The sequence below is a fragment of the Fusarium fujikuroi genome, chromosome FFUJ_chr07 (assembly GCF_900079805.1).
Source record: "Fusarium fujikuroi IMI 58289 draft genome, chromosome FFUJ_chr07".
Taxonomy (NCBI): domain Eukaryota; kingdom Fungi; phylum Ascomycota; class Sordariomycetes; order Hypocreales; family Nectriaceae; genus Fusarium; species Fusarium fujikuroi.
In genome coordinates, this window is record NC_036628.1 from 1,024,667 (window position 1) to 1,047,735 (window position 23,069).

The 23,069-nt window shown below is 50.3% G+C and overlaps 4 protein-coding genes; 1 reads left to right on the top strand and 3 right to left on the bottom strand.

Annotated features, from left to right (window-relative positions):
* Positions 1 to 873: 873 nt before the first annotated feature.
* Positions 874 to 4,407, top strand: FFUJ_08772 (related to histone deacetylase HOS3; the record flags this gene model as incomplete). XM_023580489.1 has 2 exons in its annotated part: positions 874 to 3,279; positions 3,328 to 4,407. The coding sequence occupies 2 exons, from the start codon at positions 874 to 876 to the stop codon at positions 4,405 to 4,407; spliced, it is 3,486 nt and encodes a 1,161-aa protein (XP_023433258.1).
* Positions 4,408 to 4,731: 324 nt separating this feature from the next.
* On the bottom strand, positions 4,732 to 5,771 carry FFUJ_08771 (related to histidinol-phosphatase; the record flags this gene model as incomplete). XM_023580490.1 has 3 exons in its annotated part: positions 4,732 to 4,956; positions 5,016 to 5,558; positions 5,610 to 5,771. The coding sequence occupies 3 exons, from the start codon at positions 5,769 to 5,771 to the stop codon at positions 4,732 to 4,734; spliced, it is 930 nt and encodes a 309-aa protein (XP_023433259.1).
* A 516-nt stretch (positions 5,772 to 6,287) lies between these two features.
* On the bottom strand, positions 6,288 to 9,452 carry FFUJ_08770 (uncharacterized protein; the record flags this gene model as incomplete). XM_023580491.1 has 2 exons in its annotated part: positions 6,288 to 8,674; positions 8,747 to 9,452. The coding sequence occupies 2 exons, from the start codon at positions 9,450 to 9,452 to the stop codon at positions 6,288 to 6,290; spliced, it is 3,093 nt and encodes a 1,030-aa protein (XP_023433260.1).
* Positions 9,453 to 12,187: 2,735 nt separating this feature from the next.
* On the bottom strand, positions 12,188 to 15,538 carry FFUJ_08769 (uncharacterized protein; the record flags this gene model as incomplete). The annotated part of the gene is made up of 1 exon (XM_023580492.1): positions 12,188 to 15,538. One exon carries the CDS (start codon positions 15,536 to 15,538, stop codon positions 12,188 to 12,190), a length of 3,351 nt encoding a protein of 1,116 aa, XP_023433261.1.
* Positions 15,539 to 23,069: the final 7,531 nt, after the last annotated feature.

A 23,069-nucleotide genomic window follows, 5' to 3' on the forward strand; every position in this document is an offset into this window, starting at 1 on the left:
GCTGACTTTTAATTTATCTGATCCCTCAGAGCTTCCGAACCAACAGTCTAAGTACATGCCTTCAGAACAGAAACCAACAATCTACGGGGTACACACGGATATAAGTCCTGGGTACGCGCTGCTACTACGGAGTATGAAACTTTGACATCTGCAATATGTGAATCACTATATATTATATAGATCGTATTATTATTCTAGACGAGATAATGTCATATAACCCTTAGTGGGATCTTATAGTCAGAGAGCGCACAGCAGTCGGAATTCGACAAGTTTGCTGCTGTCCTGTGCGACAAATATTCAGGGGTTGATGAGCTGTTACCGTAACTACGGATACCTGCCTGTCTCTTCAATCTGGTCAGTTTGTATGTACATATTCCGCTCACGATAGACTTTGCTGTGGGTTGAAAGACCCGAGAAGTTTCTCCTTAATGTCGCTATAACAAAACACAATCTCGCTCAGTTATCTGCTCTATTTCTTATAAACGTCGTGAACCCCTCCAATTGGAGGTATGGAGCTCACTGTTATTTACTAGCACGCCTAATGCGGTAATGTCCAAAACACAACAGCGTCATAAACTTCAGCCACGTGACCCCAACGCGTTGCTCCAGACGCGATCTGGTCCCTGAACAAGGGGGCAAAGACGTCACCCACCGACATCCACATCTAAGCACAAGCCTTACTTAGACTTAGAGGACCTGCAGTTGGAGCTATTCCAAAGGCGACCAAAGGGGCCAGTTGGCTCTGACTTTACCTCGTCTTTGCCCCATACCGTAACTTATTTACCTCCACTGCCGTGATCAACCCCGCTACGCTACTCTTTGTTTCATACCATTTCGTCTTATCGATATTCCTCATCCGTCGACTTCAGCCTCATGGCTTCGCCAAACCGCCCATCGCTGTCGGTTCGGCGGCAGTCTTCTGCACGGAATCTCAGACAGCCCGAACATGACGACTTGACGCAGTCCCTGAATCAACTCTCTATCTCTACTTCGCCCGGCCGAGCTCCGTCCCGCCTCTCCTCTGAGCCAGCCTCTCCCTTCCGTCCATCGGGTCGTCGCACGTCGCAGTCGTCTGCACCAAATGCTCGGGCTCTGTCCCGTAGCCCGTCCCGGAGCCGTGAAGCGTCTCGGGACACACCTACACTACTACGAAAGGCGTCTATGAACTCGTTGCGCTCCTCTAACGGTATTGGGCCAGGTTCGACTCCTTCGAGACGTTCCAGCGTGGTGCATCACATATCACCAACTCAGGCCAAATCGCCTCTATCGTCTACTCCTCCTGTGCTGGAGAAACCTCGACCAACTGCGATTTCCATTGCACATGATAATCTGAGCGACGAGCTGCAGGCGCATCATGGCGCGAAATCCACTCGCCCAACCCAGATGATCGTCGTGCTGAACGATGCTGTCTATGGACATCGCTTCTCACGACCCCGAACTTCTCGTGCCGCTCTCAGTACTATCGTCGAACGCCCGGAACGAATAAAGGCAGCTGTGCTGGGTATATCTGCAGCGTATGTCCGCTTGGGTGGAAGACATTCTGAGGGTGAATATCCACTTCACCCAAAGAGAGAGGCTGAGGACATTCATGGCATTCCATTCCGGATACAGAAGACAGAACGTAGACTCTCTCTTTTGTCACCAGCTGTAGTAAATGTGCATGGGACAAAATGGATGGAAGAGCTCAAAATGATGTGCGATGCAGCCGAATCGAAGCTTGCAATGGGGGGAAAGGAGCTGCAGAGACCACAGATGAACAGAGGGGCTGAGAAAGCTGACAAGTTCCACGAAGGTGATCTCTACCTTTGCTCAGAGTCTCTGAACGCTATGGAGGGTGCTCTGGGAGCTGTTTGCGAAGCCATCGACACTGTTTTTGGTCCCGGACCTCAGCGGGCCTTTGTTGGCGTGCGACCTCCAGGTCATCATTGTTCCGCCTCCTATCCTTCGGGCTTCTGTTGGGTCAATAATGTCCACGTTGGTATCATGCATGCAGCTCTGAACCATGGGCTCACGCATGCTGCTATCATTGACTTTGATCTTCACCATGGTGATGGCTCTCAAGCCATTACATGGCAGCACAACTCTCGAGGAAACAACGCTGCCAAGAATGCGGCAGCATGGAAGAAGTCTTCGATTGGCTATTTCAGCTTGCACGACATCAACTCGTATCCGTGTGAAATGGGCGATGAAGAAAAGGTTAGAAGCGCCAGTATCTGTATCGACAATGCACACGGGCAGACAGTTTGGAATGTCCATCTGGAGCCATGGAAGTCCGAGGAAGAATTCTGGAAACTCTACGAGACCAGGTATATTGTGCTCTTGGACAAGGTTAGAAACTACCTCAGGAACCAGGCAGAGCGATTGAGAGAATCAAACTTGCCCCCAAAGGCTGCCATATTCTTCTCTGCTGGCTTTGATGCCAGTGAATGGGAGAGCGCAGGAATGCAGCGTCACAAGGTCAACGTGCCGACAGAATTTTATGCCCGTATTGCCCAGGATGTCGTCAAATTGGCAGCTGAAGAAGGACTTCACGTTGAAGGTCGAGTGATCAGCGTGCTAGAAGGCGGCTATAGCGATCGAGCTTTGTGCTCTGGTATCCTAAGCCATCTTAGTGGACTTGCTGGAGATCAGACTTACGCTCAAGAGCCAGACAATGTTGGCCGACTTGGTGTCGAAATGGGACAGAAGATTGGATCCCTCTCCGGAGAAATGTCGTACAGCTTCGAGCAAAAGCCGTCATTGGACTCTGTTCATGCTTACAACCCATCATGGTGGTCGCCATCCCATTTGGATGAGCTCGAGGCTTTGATGGAGGTTCCAAATGGTCCAGCTAAGAAGCCGCAGAGCGCTACCCTCCCAACCTACTTCTCACCAACACAGGCATCAACGGCTAAGGTCTCAGATCCCATCAAGATGCGACGTAGTTTGTCCAACTTGGGTGCGTCTATGACCAGGCCTCCATCGCCACCTCCGCCAGAAGTTCCTTGGGCCATTGCAGCCCATGAGCTCAGCAAGCTCCTGATTCCTTTTACTCGTCAAACCGGTAGCTGTAAGCCTGAGGAACTGAATGCAGAGGCAAGCAAGGCGAGACGAGATCGCCAATCAATAATCATGGGCATTGATCCCAACCCTCCTGCTGCCTCTTCTTCGCGTCCAACCTCGCGAATGTCTCTCCGTGAGAGGAGAGCCAAGGCAGCGCCCCCTCCCGAGTCTACCACTGAAAAGGCGCCGACAATCCGTAGAAGAACAATGGGTGCTGCTCCCATCTCTTCGGACAAGGTTAGTTATAAACTGTCATGTGATGAAGCAAGGCTAACTTCTCCAAAGGCGGCTGCGCGCGGTGTTCCTTCGAGAACAAACAGTGGTGAACCGGCAGTGAGGAGGACCAGTCGCCGTCTTAGTGAGATCCCGGCATCCCTCACAAGAGATGTATCACCAGACGAAGCAGATCGGCCTGAGGTAGTGGAACACGCTCGTACAGTCCCCAACTCACCCATGACTACGAAATCCGTTGCCAGCGCCAATCCTCCAGTCAAGAAGGCAAGGACTTCTACTGCCCCTCGCAAGGAACCTGCACCAAGAGCACCTCGGGATACCAAGAAAGCTACTACCACCGCTGGCCCTTCGCGACCTACCACAGCTGCACAGAAAGCCAAGTCGCCAGCCAAGGCTTCGAAGAAGGACGGTGCATCTAGCACGGGTGGCGATGATATTGACAGCATCACCTCTGGTATGAAGAAGATTCGTATCAACCTGATCACCCAGTCTCAGAAGGAAGCCAAAGAGCGAGCTCGCCTTGAAGCTGAGAAGGCCAAGGGCAAAGAATCCTCTATCACATACAAGCCTGCCGCAGCATCTTCGAGTACTGAACACTCATCACCAGCCACTAACCACGATCAAACCTCCGTCAGTGCTTCCGTTGAGACGCAAGATATCTCTCCTACTCAACCTGCACCGGGCAATGCCCGCATCCCTTCACCACCTACCACTGCCTCGTCGAGCAGAATTATGTCTCCCTCACAGGAGCAATCCGCTTTTGAATCCTCTGCGCAAGTCACTCAGCTGATGTCTCCTCCCCTGAGTTCTCCTGCCATCCCCTCCGTTTCCGTACACCCTAGCATGGATGCAGATGATATCTTTGTTCCTTACCAACTCGAAGGCCCTGCTCCTGAGCCCGTTGCTCAGAGCGAGCCTTTGAAGTGGCTTCCACCTAACGTACCAACACCATCTGAGCAAACGCCTGCCGCGACACCTAGCCCGGCCAAGAAGAGCAATCTTTTCCAATACACTTCCGGTATCCCATTTGCCCCTCGCCCGGGACAGGGACCAAGTGAGCCCAAAGCCGCGGAGCAGGGTGTTCAGCCAGAGCCAACCCCGCCAAATCCTGTCGAGGAAATTCCCGAGTAGCCTCAGCATTAAAGACGACGCTACTTCTGTTGGACATTTGTTCTTCTAGTGTATGGCGAATGCTATTAGATCTTTCACATCACTTGCTTTGGGGAGAAGGATACAAGAGGATACCCGAGTTTTGTTACCATTGTGTTTCTTTTTCTATCAGAGCTTTACAACACATCCTTCTCATGTCTGGATGCAGTCTTCTTCTTCGCGATACCCTATTCCTCTCCCTTCTGGATCGGATCTCTTCTTGTCTTGCTCTATAGTTCTAGCCCTGTTTAATCTATGACTTTATGGCTTTCTATTATAAACCAATAGCCCGACCATATGTGTCTTTTATGGGAAATGCTCCCGGAACGCACTCAGAGGAACACTGACTTCCTCAACAGTAGCTCTCATTGTTCCATCCACGCCAGAGTTAGGTGTCCTCTTGAGACACCAGACCTCCTTGACGCCCAGACTCTCGAGATAAGTGACTGTTCGGGGATAGTTGGTGGCTACCTGTGCAATGCCGTGACTGTCATCGCAGAAAGTGAACTTGCCTCCCAACTTAATCCATTCCTGTGACTAGTTAGCTTTTACTCGGGTATATCCCACATAATGAGATGGTGCCAACTTACCTCGGCAATTATGCTACCAGGGTAAGGTTCAGCGAGTCCCTTTCTCAGTCCCGCGCTGTTAACCTCAAGCCATCCATCCTGCTCCCTCGCAAGAGCCAGATTTCGCAGAATGCGGTCCCAAACGCCGTTCCACTGCCGAACATCCCGGGCTGGATCTTCACTCATCAACCGCACGAGATCAAAGTGTCCTACAACGCGCGGGCGCAACTCCTTGAGCATGTCGTACTGAAGATCGTAGTAATCCTCATAGAGCGACTCTTCAGTCTTGCGACTGCTTGCTTCACGAGCTGTGGCAAACATCTCCTTGTTGTAGTCAATGGGAGTGCTGTGGACGTAATGCACCGAGCCGATGAAGTAATCAACAATGGGATGCTCAGCGAGTTTGCGAACGTGTGCTGCGCAGTTTGGGCGGATGAACTCAGCCTCGAAGCCAATGAGAATGTGAATCTGTGAGGCATACTCGCGCTGAAGACGCTGAGCTTCCACGAGATATGCTTCATGACGAGGAGGGAGAGCTTCTAGAGCAGCTTGAGGGTTATCGAGCTGTGATATGTCAGACACTGTATGACTGATAAGCTACATGATGGCACGAACCTCTTCGGGATAGAGATCGCGTAGATCATAGCGAGGCATGTGCTCTGTGAAGCCAATGGTCTTGTAACCAACGGAGATGGCATGTTTGACGATATCTTCGAGTTGGTCTTTGGCATGGCCAGGGCAGAACTCGCCAGAATGTGAGTGTAATGTAAACGCCATGATATGTTGAGTTACGTATTAGACTGCGATATGAAGATGAAAAGAAAGAGGTAGACAGAGGAAAACAAACACGAATCTCAAGGTCACAGAATACTTCTTAAGCTGAGATTAGCATCGTCAAGGAGTTACCATGTAAACGAGTGTTAAAGAAAAGACTCATCAATTTCAAGACGCTTCAAACTTGCTTTGATAAATCCATGGCTGAAGCTGGGGCTGGGCAGATTCTCCACAATTCCCCAGTTTCTGGTTACTCAAATAGGCTTATTTTTCAACACATGCACGAATACTCCATCACTACTTGCCAAGACGTTTCCGAGCCTTGCTTGACCTCGTATATTCACAACATGACAAGTCCATGTACAGTACAGCACAGTACAATTGCAGTGTAACTTAGTACCTAGATATACCAACAAGTTCATAATTCCCAACCAATCGCTTCCTCCCAACGCCATGCATTCCGAAATCCACCAAGACTACCTGTAGTATAATTCAAGATCCATGCCGAGGGTATCACTTTCACGACTTTTCATATGTCGCAACATCCCCGTAAGAGTATACCCCAGGCGCCATACTAATGTATCGCCCAGGAACCAACCCCGCGCTCTTATCAGCACTTGTTTGCGAGACCATTGGTGGTCTCGCTACTTTTCCTTCGTCCTGCACGATCCCGATACCGTAGCCTCGGGTTCCCGCGGCCCCCTTACTCCATCCAAGATGGAACGTCCTTCGACGAAGGCATCGCGCTAAATCGTCATCTTCCATCCATTCTGCTCCGTCTGGTAAGCGCCACCACAATGTTGAGTCTGCAAGAAGACTTGCTTGAGCGGCAATACTACCAGGGCTCTTGCTCAGAGTCCCACGAGATGCCGTACGGAGCGAAAGGAGTCCGAATGCGAGCGTAAAGCCTAGTAACCCGATGAGGACGAAGCTTTGCACACTTCCCTGCATCAGACGCGGGAGAACGTAGTCAACCGAGGCTGGAATATCGGTTGGAGAATCATCACGAGCACGGAGCTTAGATGACAAGGGCCGTCGTATCAAGTCACTATTGATGGCCTGTGCAGCGAGGATTCCATGCAGTTGGCGGATCGCTTGCGAAACTGAATTCTGTCTCTCGGGCATCGCAATACGCTCCAGAGTTGTCTGTAACCTTGAGAGCACCAAAGTACGAAAGAATGCATCGAGTCCGTTCATGGTTTTGTTATCAGCACCAACGCTACCGAGCGCTTCATAAACACTTGTGATATCCGCCGTCACACCCGAAGGCGCCTCACTCGATGCATTCACAATCGGAATGGCATTGGAGTTGATGGACAGGTCCTCAGTGCGGAATGTTGTCAAGACATCAACCTCAACAACCGATTGATTGCACATCATGACAGAGATCATGCCGTCATCTGAACAGCTACCCCAAATATACTTGAGTGAGTATTTGGAAGAGAGTTGTGAGCATGAAGACGCAACAAGTGCAGTTCGAGATTGATCAGATCCGCAGATGGGTTGCTTCGTGGATCCTCCCAATGGTACACATTGCCAATCCACACCCTCACCTCCATAAAGAGATATCGTCTCACAGGTGAGCTTGCCCCTTAGACTTGGGACCTTGGCCACAAGCTCCGTGTTTGGAAGTGGCCACTCGCTTGGGTGATCGACAAGCGAAACCGCTGGAAGAGCGACATCCTCCCATGTCCATCTTGGGTATTTGGGAGTTTCCCTTAGGAGCACATTCTCAATTGTATCACTATCGATGGCAGTGCTCAGCGATTTCGTTGTCGATACAAACTGCGACTCTGGTCGAAGCTCAAGGTTGGCGCTTTGTGCCATCTGAGAAACAGCAAACAGTCCCGCAGTAAAGATTGGCATCAACCAGCCAAGCATCGAGGTGCACTTGGCAAGGAAAACGGCCCAATCTTGGTTCTTCATGGCCTTTCCAGCTGTATGCAGACCAAACTCGTTCATGTACGTCAGCCCCAAAGACTCCTGAAACCGGCATTTCGAGTTGGTGAGCTTCAAGAACGGGGCCAGGCGTCGGTTATCAATATCGATTCGGCTCCAGAAGACTGCAAGAGCTGCAAAAATTATGGTTGGTAAACAGGTCCAAACGACGAATATACTATCATCGACCTCTAGGCCATTTTCATTGCCTTTCAAGTTATAAATGACACAGATTCCAACAATCAATGCAACTGAAGTAGCAATACTGATGAGCTTGGTTCGGGTGACTTGTGTCCATGGCTGATATGTACCCGTGGCCTCCTCAGGTCGGTTGGAAGGGTTCATGCCGAGGGCACCATTTCCTCCACCATGTTGTCTCAGCTGAAACATTTCCTCGGGTCGACGCCCGGGTTGTGTGAGTTCTGTCGTATACCATGAGCCTGCCAACCTACCAGCAACAGCATTCATATCTGCATGACCAGTCCCGGATAGTCGTGAGAGAAACTGCTGGCTACTTGTGAGAAGCGCCGCAGTTCCGGCGGGAGAAGTAGGGTCTCTAGGCGCAATACCTCGAGGCGATGGTGCATGATACAGCATAGGAAGAAGTACACCAGAGATGATGAGGAATACGCCAACCATAGCATGAAGGATGCCAAGCCTGGCTCGGAGTCTGGTAGTGCTGTCGACATAAATTTCGGCGTGAAAGACGGCAGTAGAAAGAACGATCTGAGCACGCAGGAGAATCTTGATCACGATAGATGCAACGACGAGATGGTGGCGGTTTCGGAATGCTTTAGTTAATGCTTGAAGGCTCCCAAGGCTAGGATAGTCGAGCAGAATAGTTCGGTGAGCTTGCTTGCGGCGAGTTTCGTCAACAGTCGTTGGTCGGCGATCGAGAACAATCCATGGCATATAAAGCAATGCTTGAGCTTCGACTCGTGCCCATAGGATGGCCATGATAGAAACAACTTGGTATACGTGAGCACTTAGACGGATGAAGATCCCAACCACACAGAGTAAGGACCCTGACGATCACTCACCAACAACGGGTCCAAAAGTCCACAGACCCTTGAGGCTGCTGTCAACTTCATTATTGGAAAGCCACCACATCACTACCTCGCCAATTACAGCCAGCATTATGGACGCGCCAATGAATATGCTGATTACTCTTCGTCGCAACCACCAAGGTCTCCAGCCATTGTTGAGGGGGACCTCTGTAGCATCGAGATTATCGGTTCCACGGCTTGCATCGCCCCACGATCCAGGTGTATTAGGCGGCGTGTCAAAGTAAGGTGTCTCGAGAACTGTTTCCATCATATTCGATGCCTTAGTCGATAGTCGAGGGTCCGTGGCAGCTGTTGCGCCAGACATGCGCGGCGAGCTGAAGCCATCGCTGGTAGGAGAATTAGGGAATTGCCCCCTCTGTAATGGACCTGGACTCGGCGGGTAGAATGGACTGAGAGGAAAGCCAGGGCTCGAAGGACTGTTGAGAGATTGGAAACTGGCCGGACTGCGCGGACTTGAAGGGCTCCTTGGACCAGGTGATACCCTTGCGATGGGTGGGGAGAGAAGAGGTTGAGGAATTAGACGGGCTGTAGAGTTGGTAGGCTGTGAGGAAGGATGCCGGATATAACTAAGGCCTGATGATGATGCTGTATATCTAGAGTCGTCGTAGGGACCAACAACGATCTTGTCGTGATCGGCGTCAGATGGTGGCATACCCATGGAATTCCATGGTACAGCCATATTTTGTCACTGCAGTGACTGAAGACCTATTAAGAGAAGGGGAGAGTCAGAGAGGCTAAGTTAGGCGAGAAGCCTCAAGACATGATCCATATGGGGAACCTCAAGATGTGAGGTTATTCAGTGATTAGTAGTAGTTGGTGATGATTAACTGTAGAGCCGAACAACAGTATGAAACGAGCGTGAGTAGATAGTAATCGAGAGAACCTAAGGTAGGGAAGGTAGGTAAGGTTCTAAGGTAATGGACAAGGTAAGAAAGGAAGGAATTAGGAATACATCAAGATATCAGAGGAAAGGAAAGAGCAAACGTCAGTCAGTCACTCTAAATCGGCTCGTTGTTGCCGCGCCACGCCACTCTAGATCCTTTCGACCTACAAATACTACTAGGTAGGTAGGTACTCTCCCCTCATAAAGTCACAGTCGCAGTCACAACCTTCACGCCAACAGATAATGCATTTACATATTCAACTTAGGCGCCGCATTCTGGTGCTATATTGGGTCGATAGTCTCCAAATCCTCGTCCATAAACTGCTCTCAACCCCTGAAAAGTGCCCCTCACCTCCACCATCTGCGTGCAAGAGCTTACATGCCATCCGCAAGAGGAGCAGTGCAATGCGACTCTAGCAGGATAGAACCAAACTAGTACTAGACAAGCTGACGCTCACTGACAGCCTGATCTGATCTGATCGTTCTCTTCAGTTCAGTCCAGCTCGGCATCTCCATCGTCAACTGAATCAACCGTCCAAGGCTTACGCCATCAAACTTTTGGTCCACCGTTATAACCGCGTCGTTACCTGATCTAACTACGGTACCTGCAGACTCGCTGAGCTAGCATCGTGAAAGTAAATCATCCATCGAAACCTAGACTGGTCTGATTTCTCCTCTTCTTATTTTAGCTCAATGCCCCCCAGGCTTATAGAGGAGAAGCCGGAGTAGCCAAGCTTCGCTTCTTGTCTAGAACTCTTAGATGCAACTGCCTCCGGCGCTTGGCTTTGTCTTAACTCCAAGAGTCCAATCTAACTATGTTATCTTTTTCCCCCACTTCCCTTTCTTTTGCCATTAATAACTTTTTCGATAGTTTACGACGCCACGCGTCAAAATCTTCAAAACGACCCCTGAACTCCGGATGAACGCAATAGGTTGCTAGTATTCATCAAGTTAGTAAAAGGAGACGAGAGGAACAAGAGAGAGCAAAAATCTCCGTAGTCTGTCTACGCAAGGTCAAGAAGCAGCCAGGCAGACAAAGGCCCTCGACAGGGAATATTATATATCATGCGAGATGCAAGGTTTGCATATGGTGAGTCTGGACTCATCTTGATAATCAACCTGAATCCAAGAAGAGACAAGACAAGGCAATGCTCCTAAGTCCCAAGACTGAGTATCGAGTCTAACCAACCCCTGTCCATGGCCCCCAGTCCCCGAGCGCCGCACCGTTGGCGCCGTCGCCGTAGCGTGGCCGACCGTCAGGGTTTAATGCAAGGGGAAATTACTCCTTCGACAAGTCAATCGCCACATGCGGGAAGCCCGCTGCAAATGTCTTAGAAGCTCCGTCGAAAGACGCTCATTTACACATGAAAAGTCTTATTAGCGATAAAGTTGTACGTCACCAGGTATAGCTCAGCCAAGGATCATTCCATTAGACAGAGATCACGTAAAAATGGCCGTGATCAGCATGCAGACCATCTCGTCCGAGCAATCCGCGCCCAATAGACTCGGCATATCAGCCTTATCTAGACAGCGATGTAACCTCTCAACGCACCAAACCTGGCAAGCTGCACGCCAAAGGGGGATCACGAGCATCACGGGTAGTGCCATGGCCTAAATATGCACGCAAGATCATACAGTAGATGATTGTCAGGTTGAATCGAGAGAGCTGAAGCTACTGTAAGACGGGGACAGATTGACTAGTCAATGTTTGGAGATCAATCCGAACAATTTTATGAGACTGGCAAGACAGAGAACATTCACGAGTATTCATTTCTTTCTTTAGTTGGATTTCTTTGGTTTCTAACGTTTTGAAAAGTCTGAACAACACCGCCGCTTCCCATCGCTCTCCTCAGAAGTGATAAAAAGGCATACAAGTCATGGACCAAACACAACGAAAATAGTCCTGTTATATACAAATTGACATGTATCCTACCATCCAGAACCTGCTCTCATTGTCTGCTGTCCCGTCCCGAAACGCCTGTCTAGATAGCCAAGCTTTTCACCTTCTCCCCGTTATTCCTTGCCTCGCCGTCCCTCCTCTTACACAATGGACAACTCAATTCCTCCACGACACGATACAATAAACAATGACAAGAGAAAAGAAAGGTCAAGAGCATTAAAAAAGATTGGCCAGGTCGCCAGGATGGAGCCGAACGAATAAGTAAAAGGGACGTGGGGGCTCTACCCCTTCGGAGGCGTTAGGCGTGAGGGGGGAATGATGCAGGGCCGGGGTAGCCGACCTGTAAGTCTATAATGAAGAGCAAGGCACATGCCGCATCGTCGTCTCAACATGATGAAGAAAGCGCATGGTGAAAGGAAACATTTCGAGTTGGGATTACTCATGTTGAGCGATTTTCGTAGTGACTAGCTGATCACCGCGTCGTAGTGGTAGGAGTAGTCATCACAATCCACCTGAAGGGTATCGAAGTGTTTAATAAATAAAAAAAAGAGAAAAATGGTGCACTGGTGAAAAGGTATAGTTTTTTTGGTGTATGATTTTAGGGCGATCAGCCGCCTGGGTGTGATTTGGATCAGTTCCATCCAAGAGAGTTCTCAGCAGCAACAGGCGCAGAGATATACGCTGTTCGTGCAGAGTTGCCCATGCCGCTGCGCCCACTGCCATGGCTGTCACGGCCGCCAGGACGGACCTGGCCTTGCTCAGCATGTGTTGCGCCATATGCTGAGAAGTCACGGCTCATCAAAGCCCCTCCCATAAGAGCAGGGCTGCCGTTACCAGTGTACTGCATCTCAGAAGAACGCTGGCTGCTGCCAATGGAACTAGCACGGCGGTGGCCCAGTTGCTTCTTGCGCTTGTATCGTCGGGCGACCAAGAACATGGCAGCACCGTACATGACACTGAGACCAACGGCACCTACAGCGATACCAGCAGTGGTGGCCTTCTGCTTGGCAGACTTGTCACCCTCGCCACTGTTACCAAAGACATCGCCGTTGTTACTGTTGCCATCATCCGAGTTGCCATTGTCTGTGTTGTTGTCGGTGTCCGAGTCACCAAAGATGTCGATCTTGGTGTTGATGACGGACGTCAGGTTACGGACGATCTCAAGATCATTGTTGTACAATGGGGAGTTGGGGGTAATGAGATCAGCCTGGAGACTGTCGATCATGTTCTCGGGATAATGGATTTTGGCGAGAGCAGTGATGTATCCCCACTGGGACTGTGTGTCAAGAGGGACAATCTTGCTAACGAGAATGCGGTCCTTGGAGAAGCCACCAGCATCAGCAAGACCCTTGGGGAGGTACTTGAAAAGCTGAGCAGCTGCGACGGTGTTGCGAGCCAGGAACTTGTAGTTGAAAGGGAACAAGAAACCCAGCTGGATGGGAACAGAGCCTTCAGGGATAGGCTTGTTGGGGTCGTTAGGAAGGATAACACGGGGAATGTTAGCAGGAAGGCCGGTGGAGGTCGAGGTCTCAGTTGGCTGCGAAGGCGCGGCAGGGATAGAGGTAGGCTCGAAGACAATGGTGGTAGGCAGCCAGTTGTTGGTGTTGGTGAGGGTGGCAGTAGGTCGGATGCTGGTAACAGGAACAGCAGCTGTGGGAACCAGAGTAGTAGGCTCGGGCTCAGGCTTGGTCTCGGTTTCAACAGGAGGTTGCGAAGTGGGCGCGACTGAGGGCTGCTCATCTGTGGGCACAACGGCAGAGGTCTGCTCGCCTTCAGAAGCAGGAGCGCTTTGAGTCTCAACGCCTGTAGCAGGCTTGGTAGGTTCAGCGGTGGCAGTGCCGTTGGTCTCTACATCTGTCTCGGTGGCAGGGCTGCCAGTAGGAACAGAGCCAGAAGCTGTGTCAACAGGCTTGGTGGCAGGCTCGGTAGCTGGTTCGGTGGCGGGCTCAGTAGCAGGCGCTGTGGTGTTTCCTGAGGGCTCGTTGGTGGCGCCTCCAGTGGGGATAGCAGTTTGGGTGATGTTTGTTGGCTCCTCAGTGTTGGCACTGGTAGGCTCGGGGGCGCCAGTGGTCTGAGGCTCGCCCGTAACGCTAGGAATGGTCTCAGTTCCGTTGATAGGCTCGCTGGTGGGCTCAGGCGTAACATCGATACCAGATGTCACCTCAGGGACAGTTGTGTTAGGAGCATCAGTAGGTGCAACACTGCCAGTTTGGGGAAACTTGGTGTTGGGATCAATGAATGAAGTCAGATCCGGGGAACCGCTTTCGGACTTTTCAGGGGGAGAAACAGTTGTAGGAATCACAGGCGAAACAGTGACAGGGCTTGAGGCCTCAGGAACAGCAGATGTGACGTCAGTAGGAACAGGAAGGATATCAGTAGGATCGGGCAGAATGCTGGTAGGGATGATCTCAGCAGGGCCAGTAGTCTCAGGCTCGGTTGAAGGAGCAGCGGAAACGGTCTGCTCAGAACCATTGGGGGCAGCAGAGGTGGGCTTGCTGTCCACAGGAGCTGAAGATTCCTCAGGAGATGTGGTCTTGACATCAGGCTGGTTGGGCAAGACGGAGCTGAGGAGAGTCTCAATGGGATCCAAAATACCATCCTTGGAAGTCTCACCAGTATTAGGGGCAGCGGTGGTCTCGTCAGCCGGAGGGCTGAAGGTTGGGAGAGTCTGACCATCAGTTTGAGGCTTAGAGGCGTCACGCTGGGGCTCCTTGGTGGGTGTTCCGGTCTCCTCGGGTTGAGAGATAGACTCAGTCTGGTCAGGGGTAGGGTCCTTGGTCTTGTTATCGGCGGGCTCAGCAAGAACCGAAGACAACAAAGTCTCGACAGGATCGAGAAGGCCCTTGGTAGTGGCAGCAGGCTTCTCCACAGCTGGGCTTGTGGTTTCCGGCTCAGCGGGCTTAGCAGTCTCGGTCTCGGCGGGAGCTGGCTGAGTCTCCTTCTCGCTGTCCGTCTTGGCTGGCTCAGCCTTCTTGGTCTCGGTGTTGACTGGCTTAGGCTCCGTGGTCTTGGAGTCGGCAGGATCGGCAACAACCGAAGAGACAATGCTCTCAACCGGATCCAACAGTCCTTCCTTGGTGGTTGGAACCGCAGCAGGCTTAGTCTCTTCAGGCTCAGTCTTGGGCTTCTCAGTTGTTTCAACTGCTGGCTCCTCGGTCTTGGTCTCAACAGCGGCAGGCTTGGTCTCCTTCTTAGGGTCGGAAACAACAGGGAGCACGGATGTCAAGATGCTCTCGACCGGGTCGAGAAGGCCCTTGGTAGCACTGGCCTTCTCAGTCTTGGACTCCACTGGTTTCTCGGTCTTGGTTTCAACAACAGCGGGCTCGGTCACGGTCTCAACGGGGACAGGCGCCTCGGTCTTAGTCTCGACGACTGGCTTCTTTTCAGGAGTCTTGACAGATGAAGATTGCTCGACAGCAGGCGCTGTGGTAGCTGCGGGCTTTGTCTCCTCCTTAGGCTTCTCAGTGGCGGCAGGCTTCGTCTCCTCCTTCTTCGGTGCCTCGGTCGAAGGTTCCTTGACCGTAGCAGCTGTCGTCTTGGCGGGCTCAGCGGGCTGGGCCGCTGTCTTTGATGTGACGATACCACTGGGGGCTAAGAGAATGCCAGTATCGGCTTCTGTGGGAGCGTCGGTTGAGGCAGCAGGTTCGGTAGTCTCGAGGAGGGCCTCGCTTGTTGTTGGCTGAATGATGAGAGCAGGTGCGCTGGCACTAGGTCCAGACTTCTTGAAGCCCAGAGGTAGTGTTGGGTCAAAGTTAACGCCATCCTCCTGGCTCACTTGTTTTCGGCTGTTCTTGTCGATGAGGCTCTTGATGAAAGAATCAGCAGGCTCCCGCTTTTCTATCACAGGAGCTGGTTGGTTCTCTGGGGCATTGTTCTCGATTTCTCGCTTGACTTGTCGAGGGATGTACATGCGCGGTCGGTTTGCTTCGACAACAGAGGATGAGGCCAGAGCCAGGGCAACAATGAAGTTCTTTGCGTGCATTGTTGATACTGTTTCGTGGTTGAGACTGAGTATTCACAGTGTTGAGGATTGGATTGGGTGGATGATGAGTATGCTGAACCTATTGTCAGATTGAAGCCTTCGGTCTCTACATCACCAGACTCACTGTCAGGAATAAGTTTCAGCGAATGTACTTGACTATTAGGTCAACGAGTGTAATCTGTTTCATCGCATTAGTCGTCGTTCCGTGCCATGATCTGTTGTGTAATCCGATATCCACCCTCTTCTTCACCACATTTATTCCTTCGCACAGATGTCGAAACTCGGAATACCACAGCCATACAACACGGAATGAAAGTCCAACTCACATATAGTTTGCGTAGAGCGTATGTATATGCGATTCCAAAATCAATTCAAAAGAGTGACTGACGAAATATCGTCAAATGTGATTCAAAACAGACGCGTGTCGTTCAGATTAGGATCCGTTACGGGATTCTTCCTTCAGGTATCGTAGTCTTGGCAGATTGTCGGTTTGGCGAGGGATATTATTAAATCAATCGTTACGTCGACATTTGCTGATTAGATCGCTAGAACCTCCAGAGGTCCTACTGGCAGCCAGACTCCGTTCGGGGTAAGTGAAAGGAGTGTGAGGGAGTCAAAGTCGTAAACGGGTCTCGCGAGGGATCGGCTTGCAGACGCAGACGCGCTGTCGAGAATCGAGAGTGACGGTCGACGACGCCTTTGATGCTTGTCGATTGGAGGTGAGGTCGGTGTGGAGAGAAAACGAGGGAAGGGGAAGGAGAGTTAAGGTATGTAAGTACTGGATGTAAGAAAAGGCTGGAGAAAAGAAGGGACAGCGACAGGGCCAACGAGCGAGTGAGCAAGCAAGTACAGTCAGTAACCAAGCAGGCAATGGAAGGAAAGGAAGGAATGAAGGCGAATGGGGAGATGGGAAGGGCATGGAAACACGACAGGGACAAGGGGACATGGATCAAGGGGGTGTGACCCAGGACCACCAGCATCAACACCAAGCACCGAGCATGGGTCCATCGTCCATGTGGATGAGAGAGGATCAGTCAGTCAGTGAGCCACTGAGTGCAGATGCAGATGTCCTCTGAACTGGACTGGGACTGAAATGCACCTAACTCAACATGGATAGTGAGCGGGCACTCGTCCCTTCGTGCAACACCTCAAACCTCCACTACCAGTCTTTTTTTTAGTACCTGGATCGTTGACTGAGCGTTGAGAATGAACCTGAACCAGAGTCAGGGCGACCAGCACGGCTTCGTGCTCCGTACTGCCATTTCAGGTGGACCTGGACCTGGACCAGGAGAGACGAACAAAGGAGAGGACACCATCCACACCAACCCTTCTTGACCTGGGCGGGTACTCAAAGGCTGAGCAAACAGTACAAGGGATCAGCTGCCAATCCGCTGTACACGAAATGTACCAGACAGTTGGTACGAGGCATTCTCTTAGCAGCAAGACGCAGAATGGCTCAGTTGAGAAAATGCAGCGTCACCTCTGGGAATGCTTCCGCCTCCGTCTGCTATTGTTGGGATCTTTCGGGAGCTACAGTAAAGCCAACCAACCGTATTCTCCAAGGAGGCTGCATTCGCAAACGCCCACCGTTGATCGCACCCGTTGAAAGTTCCTGACGGCTTCGGTCAGAGGCGCCAAAGACTGCTCGAACCCCTTCAAGCCTCGGACTGCCAATGCACAACAAGCCACGCTACTTGCGATAGCGGGTTGCCTAGCGGCAAGTAAAGCCAGCACAACCGCCAACCTGAAATTGCGCACCTAACAGAACGGAGCTTGGTGGGTGTGCAGCCTGTGCCTGTAGGGGGTTTTGAGTCCGTGACGAAGAGCCAGGGTGTGGCTGAGATTGCTTTGTTGCAGCGGCACACCATCGAAGAGAGAATGGTATCAATGCCTGGGCATGGCACAGTTGACTCAATTCATTCTGGCTGCTGCTGTCAGCAATAACGAGATAAGCTACCTATAGAGTACGAATCGGTGCTCCTCTCCTCAACAATAGTGTGGCCCCATATGTTGTACGTTGGAGAACTGGTATGCTGAAGGGCAATGGTGAAGCAGAAAGTAAACACTCAGTGACATGATTTGCCCTGCGCAGGCCATACTACAGCGGCGTCGTTGGTGGAAATCGACGGACCATGTGGTAGCGTCGAGTCCCAAACACTGGCTCTGTCTCTCATCTGCCGGGGAGCCAGCCAGTTCAAAGCGTGTGGAATGCTAATCATTATGCAGTGATGGAATTGATGAGTTGTGCAGATTATGCAGAGCTGTGTGAGTTTGGAGACAAGACCAGTGCAAAGCTTGATGGAGCCCTGGGCTGTAAGGGGTAGCGGTGCATTTGAGAGTTTTCATTGGACAAGTTGGGGTTTTTCAGACAACTATGGCCTAGCTCAGTACAAATATTGACGACCTCAGAAGCTGACACGTACAACATGCTCATCGTATTCATCTGCATTACGAGTATTACGAAAGCTTGCGTGTGCACGTTTTACATCTCCAGTCTTTTTGCTTCTCCCTTTCGTTCACACGGGAGACGTTCCGAGTTGAACGAAGAATCTGACAGGAAAGCTTCCCCGTGTACAAAGTCCAGAGTAAAATCGCAATTCACAATCCAATTCCGCAATCCACAGGTGGCTCTCGTGCCGAAAATATTCAAAGGGCCCGATGTGACGGTAGTGATAGATTCAATGCATTCAAAGATGATCTCGCTTGTGACTTAACCTACACGCCTTGTCGTTATCATCGGCAGCTCATAACTGCTTAATCACGAACAGGGACAGTCTTGTCCAACCCGACTCATGAGTCTTATTCGTGGCTGGTGTTCTACAATATTTAACCGTGGCTTCTGTTAACCAACGAAAAACTCTGGATGGTGAACGACAGCGCGTGGAAGAGGTGATGCAGCCACCCAGAGAGGTTTCACACGCGAGTGAAAGCATGAGAGGATACAAGCTTGTGTTCCCCATAATACTTTCTCAGCATGTGTGGTCACCATCGAGAGCAAGGTACTGATCAATGGATGATCGTGTATCGACTGCTAACCGCAATCAGCAGCCTCCCGGCCAGCGACACCTTGGTGCGTTCCCTGTCTGCCTGTTCCCCTACTGATAGTCAGGGCCCGAAAAGAGGGCCACCCCGTGGCATGGATAGCGCCGCGATCCAGGAACCGACTTGTGATGGAGCCGACTTGATTTTGATGACAGGGGAGAAGCCCAATTGCACTTGAAGACCAGCCAGAGAGACCCGCTCGAGCAAAGTCTTAGCAACGGCTAGCTTTGTCTCGGCAGCGCCACTTGGACCTGGGGGGCTTAAGCCTTTAATCATCACCACCCTGTTCCCTACCGTTCCGTGGCATGCAATGTCAGACTGGAGACTCATCATTGTCGGTAATGTACCTGGCAGGCCTGGTCGACATCCAGGGCTCCGTCATTCTGTGCCCAGACTGTCCCTTGTATCAACATGAGCGATTTCATACAAAAAAGAAAGTAATATTTAGGTTTGGCTTGGTCCGGCTGAATGATGATAATATATCGGATACAATCAACCGGTCTTGCAAGCCATGTCTTTGACTCGAGATTCTCCGTGTCCAAGCGAATTAACTTGACAATAGGTAGGCTGTGACTGTGGCTTGACCGGGGCCCTATGAGTAAGGGTCAGACAACGTCCGCCATCACCTCGATTGAGTTGATGATGCCGATGAGCTTGTGCTGGTTGGTTCGCAGCGAGTTATTCTGTGCAGCAGCGAATTCCACAGCTCCACGTGGGCGCTGGGAAATGCAATGAATCTACAGACAGAAAAAAATGCTGCGGTTCGGTTGGTTGAGCGTCCGAGATTGCGCGTCGGTTCACTAATAAATCTTAGTATTAAATGTCTCACGCGCAAATCTTTCCACACATGGTTTTCTCGTGTTGTGGTTGTGATATGCAAAGACCCGTTCAATTTAGGGTTGGCCTGGTCTGGTCTGTCAATAATAAACTTCCTTCTCATCTCGGGCTGTCAACTTCAAATGATCCTTGGTCACGGGCTCCTTCGATGATCTACAGATGACTCCGAGATCCTTCCTTGATGCTTGTTGTCATCCTGGATAAGCTTGGCTAAAGATATTGACGTCCATTCTTTGAAGGGGGCAATCATCATGTTGTTTATCTCTATGGCACCTCTCTCGCCTGAGTGTCCTGGTTATCCACCCCGTTAACAACTAACATATATGCATAAGATCGGCCTCTTCAATTTAACTTAGAGACCATTTGACTCTGATCTATCCGTATCTAGTTATCTAACTCCTGTCTTTCAATGTTACCGTCGTATTTCCCACCTCGTCCCATGTCGGCCTACTTCTCGGCTGTTGGTCTTGCTCTATCCCCACAAACCTTCGGCGCGTGGTGCTCTACTTATGCCTAACTAGCCTACCTATACATAGAATAGGCGCCAACAAAGTTATCTAGAGTTGCATCTGTGCTGTTCATACCCGTATTCTGCTATTGCATGATGGGCGGAGATTGGTTCCGTGAACCTTCTTTACGCCCTGTTGTGAAATGCTCAGCCACTTTGCATAACAGACAGTTCTCTTCAACTCCGTCCACCGTCTGCGAATAGAATCGATAGACTGACTGAAATTCTCCTAGCATTCACCTGAAGCAGCCAGCATCTTTAGCTTCTTCTGGCTTCATCAAAGCAGAGGTCGATCATGGACTAATTATTTCCAGCTCCAGAAATACGAAATAGTGGTCCAGGGTCTGACCAGATTGGGATGTCCGTGGCCTAATACGGCCGCAATTTAACAGGCCCTCCCCTGCATCTCAAATGAACAGCTGCCATTTTTGGTGATCGCGTTGTTTGACGCGATCTCAACTTCAGTGATTCGATTCTTTCCCGAGCATCCGCTCCGTTTGTTTCTACCGCTTCTTCTTGGCCAGCTTAGGCAAGGTTTGGCTTTGTTCATCGTGATGGTTTCGTTGCCAAGAGACTCTACGAGCTCATTTAATCTCTATCCATCTCCTTATGGACCTGGATGACCAAAACTGATTCAGATGTTTTCCCAGGTTGTGGAAACTGCATCGTCTCATTACAATTTCTCCTATCAGATCGCCCGTGTAAGCGGCTTCCACCTACATGCCTCCACCATCACCACCACCGTCCAGGTTGCTTCCGCCCTACCGCTCTTGAATACGGGTCCAAGCAAGCGTTGTCTTGTTGGTATTGGCGGGCGTCTCCCTGTCTGACCTGATGTTTATAGCCCAGTTCAGTCGGTAGCTGACTCTGCCTGAAACGAAACGAGTGCCCCTTCGAGAAACATTTGAGAGACAGTAGACTCGGTAGCGTAATTTGCATTTCACAACAAAGATCCATCCGGCTCTACCGTTACCCTTAAGCAAAGGCTAATGATAGGAGTGCCTCCTGAGACGAGGCCGCCAGCGGCTCGCCTCGCTAGATTCGGTAAACTATCACTTCTTGAAACAGCTGAGTCAAATCCCCAGCCTCGGTTGTTTCCTTTCAATTCCAGCAAAGCGGAGAGCCTCAGCTTCTCGGCCTATCCTGGTTTCTTCAGCTTGTGATATGAACGTGATCCATACTAACATGTCAAGGATGACGCTAGATGTCACTTCACAGAGAACATATACACACCAAGCAAGCTGGGACATCCGATGTCATCATATTAGAATTCGTATTTATACTATCTGTTGTGGTTCTTTGTTTGTCATTCGTCGCAAGGCTGACCACATCCAATCACGAGGTTGGTTAAGGTCTAGCCTCTTCCTCCGGCCTCAACGTGGCTCGCGTTTTGTAAGCCGCAGGATATTACTATAAGTACTCCTCCAGCAGGTCGCTATGTGCATTCATACAGATGGCTGATACTTTTTGCATGCCGATAGCTGTCCTCGCCGTGACGATCCCGGGTTAATCGGGCTAAGGATGCGAGTGGCTCTTATATTGGCCGTTCCTCCAATCTGCTAGAGACATCCAATAACCCGCGAACTAAGACATGCATAAGTCTATCCTCTGTTCTCCATCTGCGCTGGGATGGGGTGCCGATTGGGCCTCCAGGCCATGTATTTCGAGTATCTCTATCACATTCGCGAACAGGGCTATGCGTATTTGAAGGAGTGATCGAAAGCAAAACAAGCCACGAGGCAACTCTGGAATGTGACTTGGATCTTGGTTTCATATACTGTCAACCTTGTGGGAATAGCAATGACTCTGATTCTGCTATTCATAGGTCTGTCTCTTGTCTGATCAATCATATCGCGTGGCAGTTGCTTGGCTCATGAGTTGATGACAATACCCATGTTAGTCTGTCTTTCAAGTGAAGTTTCTTTCTATCTTTTCCTTGATTCAGTCATCTAGTTTAGTGACTAGTCACTTTCTGCGTCTATGTTCTCCTGTGTTGTTGTACGATCTTGATGTAGAAAAGGTTTAACAACCGGGATGAAGGACTCTTGCATATGATGCTAACTGACAAGACTTGGTTAGCACTCTCAACTGTTAATAGAAATGTGGCTAAGCGACTTAAATGTCGTCTCTCGTGTGGTACTATAATTGTTCCTGACCTTGTATGGTGGGTGTCATCACATTAGACATATTACTCTTGCATTATACTTTGTAGTTTGTACCTCTATCCTTCTGGCTGTGTGAGATCGCGCGATGTTGTTTTCTTCCCTGTGTCCATCTCTCCATAGTCTTCATCTTGATACGGAATTGCCTTAGGGATGAATTGTGACAGCAGGTTTTGCAAAGTGTTCAAGCGGTTGGTATATATCTAGCTACAATTACCAGTACTAAATGCATTTGCCATAATTCCCCTGAAAACAAACTGTATCAGTGCTATGGTTAAAGAATATTCGCTTGTATCCAACATCATCAAGTTCTAGTCAACCTAATACGATTAATCCGGATTCCAATATGCATATAGGGTAGGTTCAATGAGAAGGGAATCAATCGTTCAACACATTGCATCCGAGAGTATAGAAAGTTCTGCCGATAGATCTTTTATGGTCATATATGTGGCTGTACTTTACGGAGGCGATATATGAGACCGTTTTATTGGCCTTGGAAGGTTTATGTGCTCACATTTATTCATGGCAATATGATTTTGCACGAGATGGTGAATATTACTCAGAGAGATAGAGAACTATAAATTCGTTCCCCTTGCTTCCGTTGCACTCCCAATGCAAGCATTCAACAATCTACTCCTGTGCTTTAATCGTGATGCAACTTTAGACATGTAGTTGAACGTCAATACTCGTGATCGTATGCTCCCCGGGGATCCACCCTTCTTAACGGGCGTCCGTCCCGGCGACGGCCGGCCCCACCAACCACTCATGCCACTTTATTCTGGGTGATCTGGCATCTCATTTGTGCAATTAGGCCCCCCCGCTGCTTCAGGACTCCCAGGGTCTCTTGCTGTAACTGGTTAGTTGCGCCCAGAAGCTCGTTCGATAGAGGTCCCTGCTGGAATTTATCTACTATCATGAGCCATCAACTCAAGCCTCTGGAGGATTAACCTCTACCTCACTCTTTTAACTTCACCACTTAATC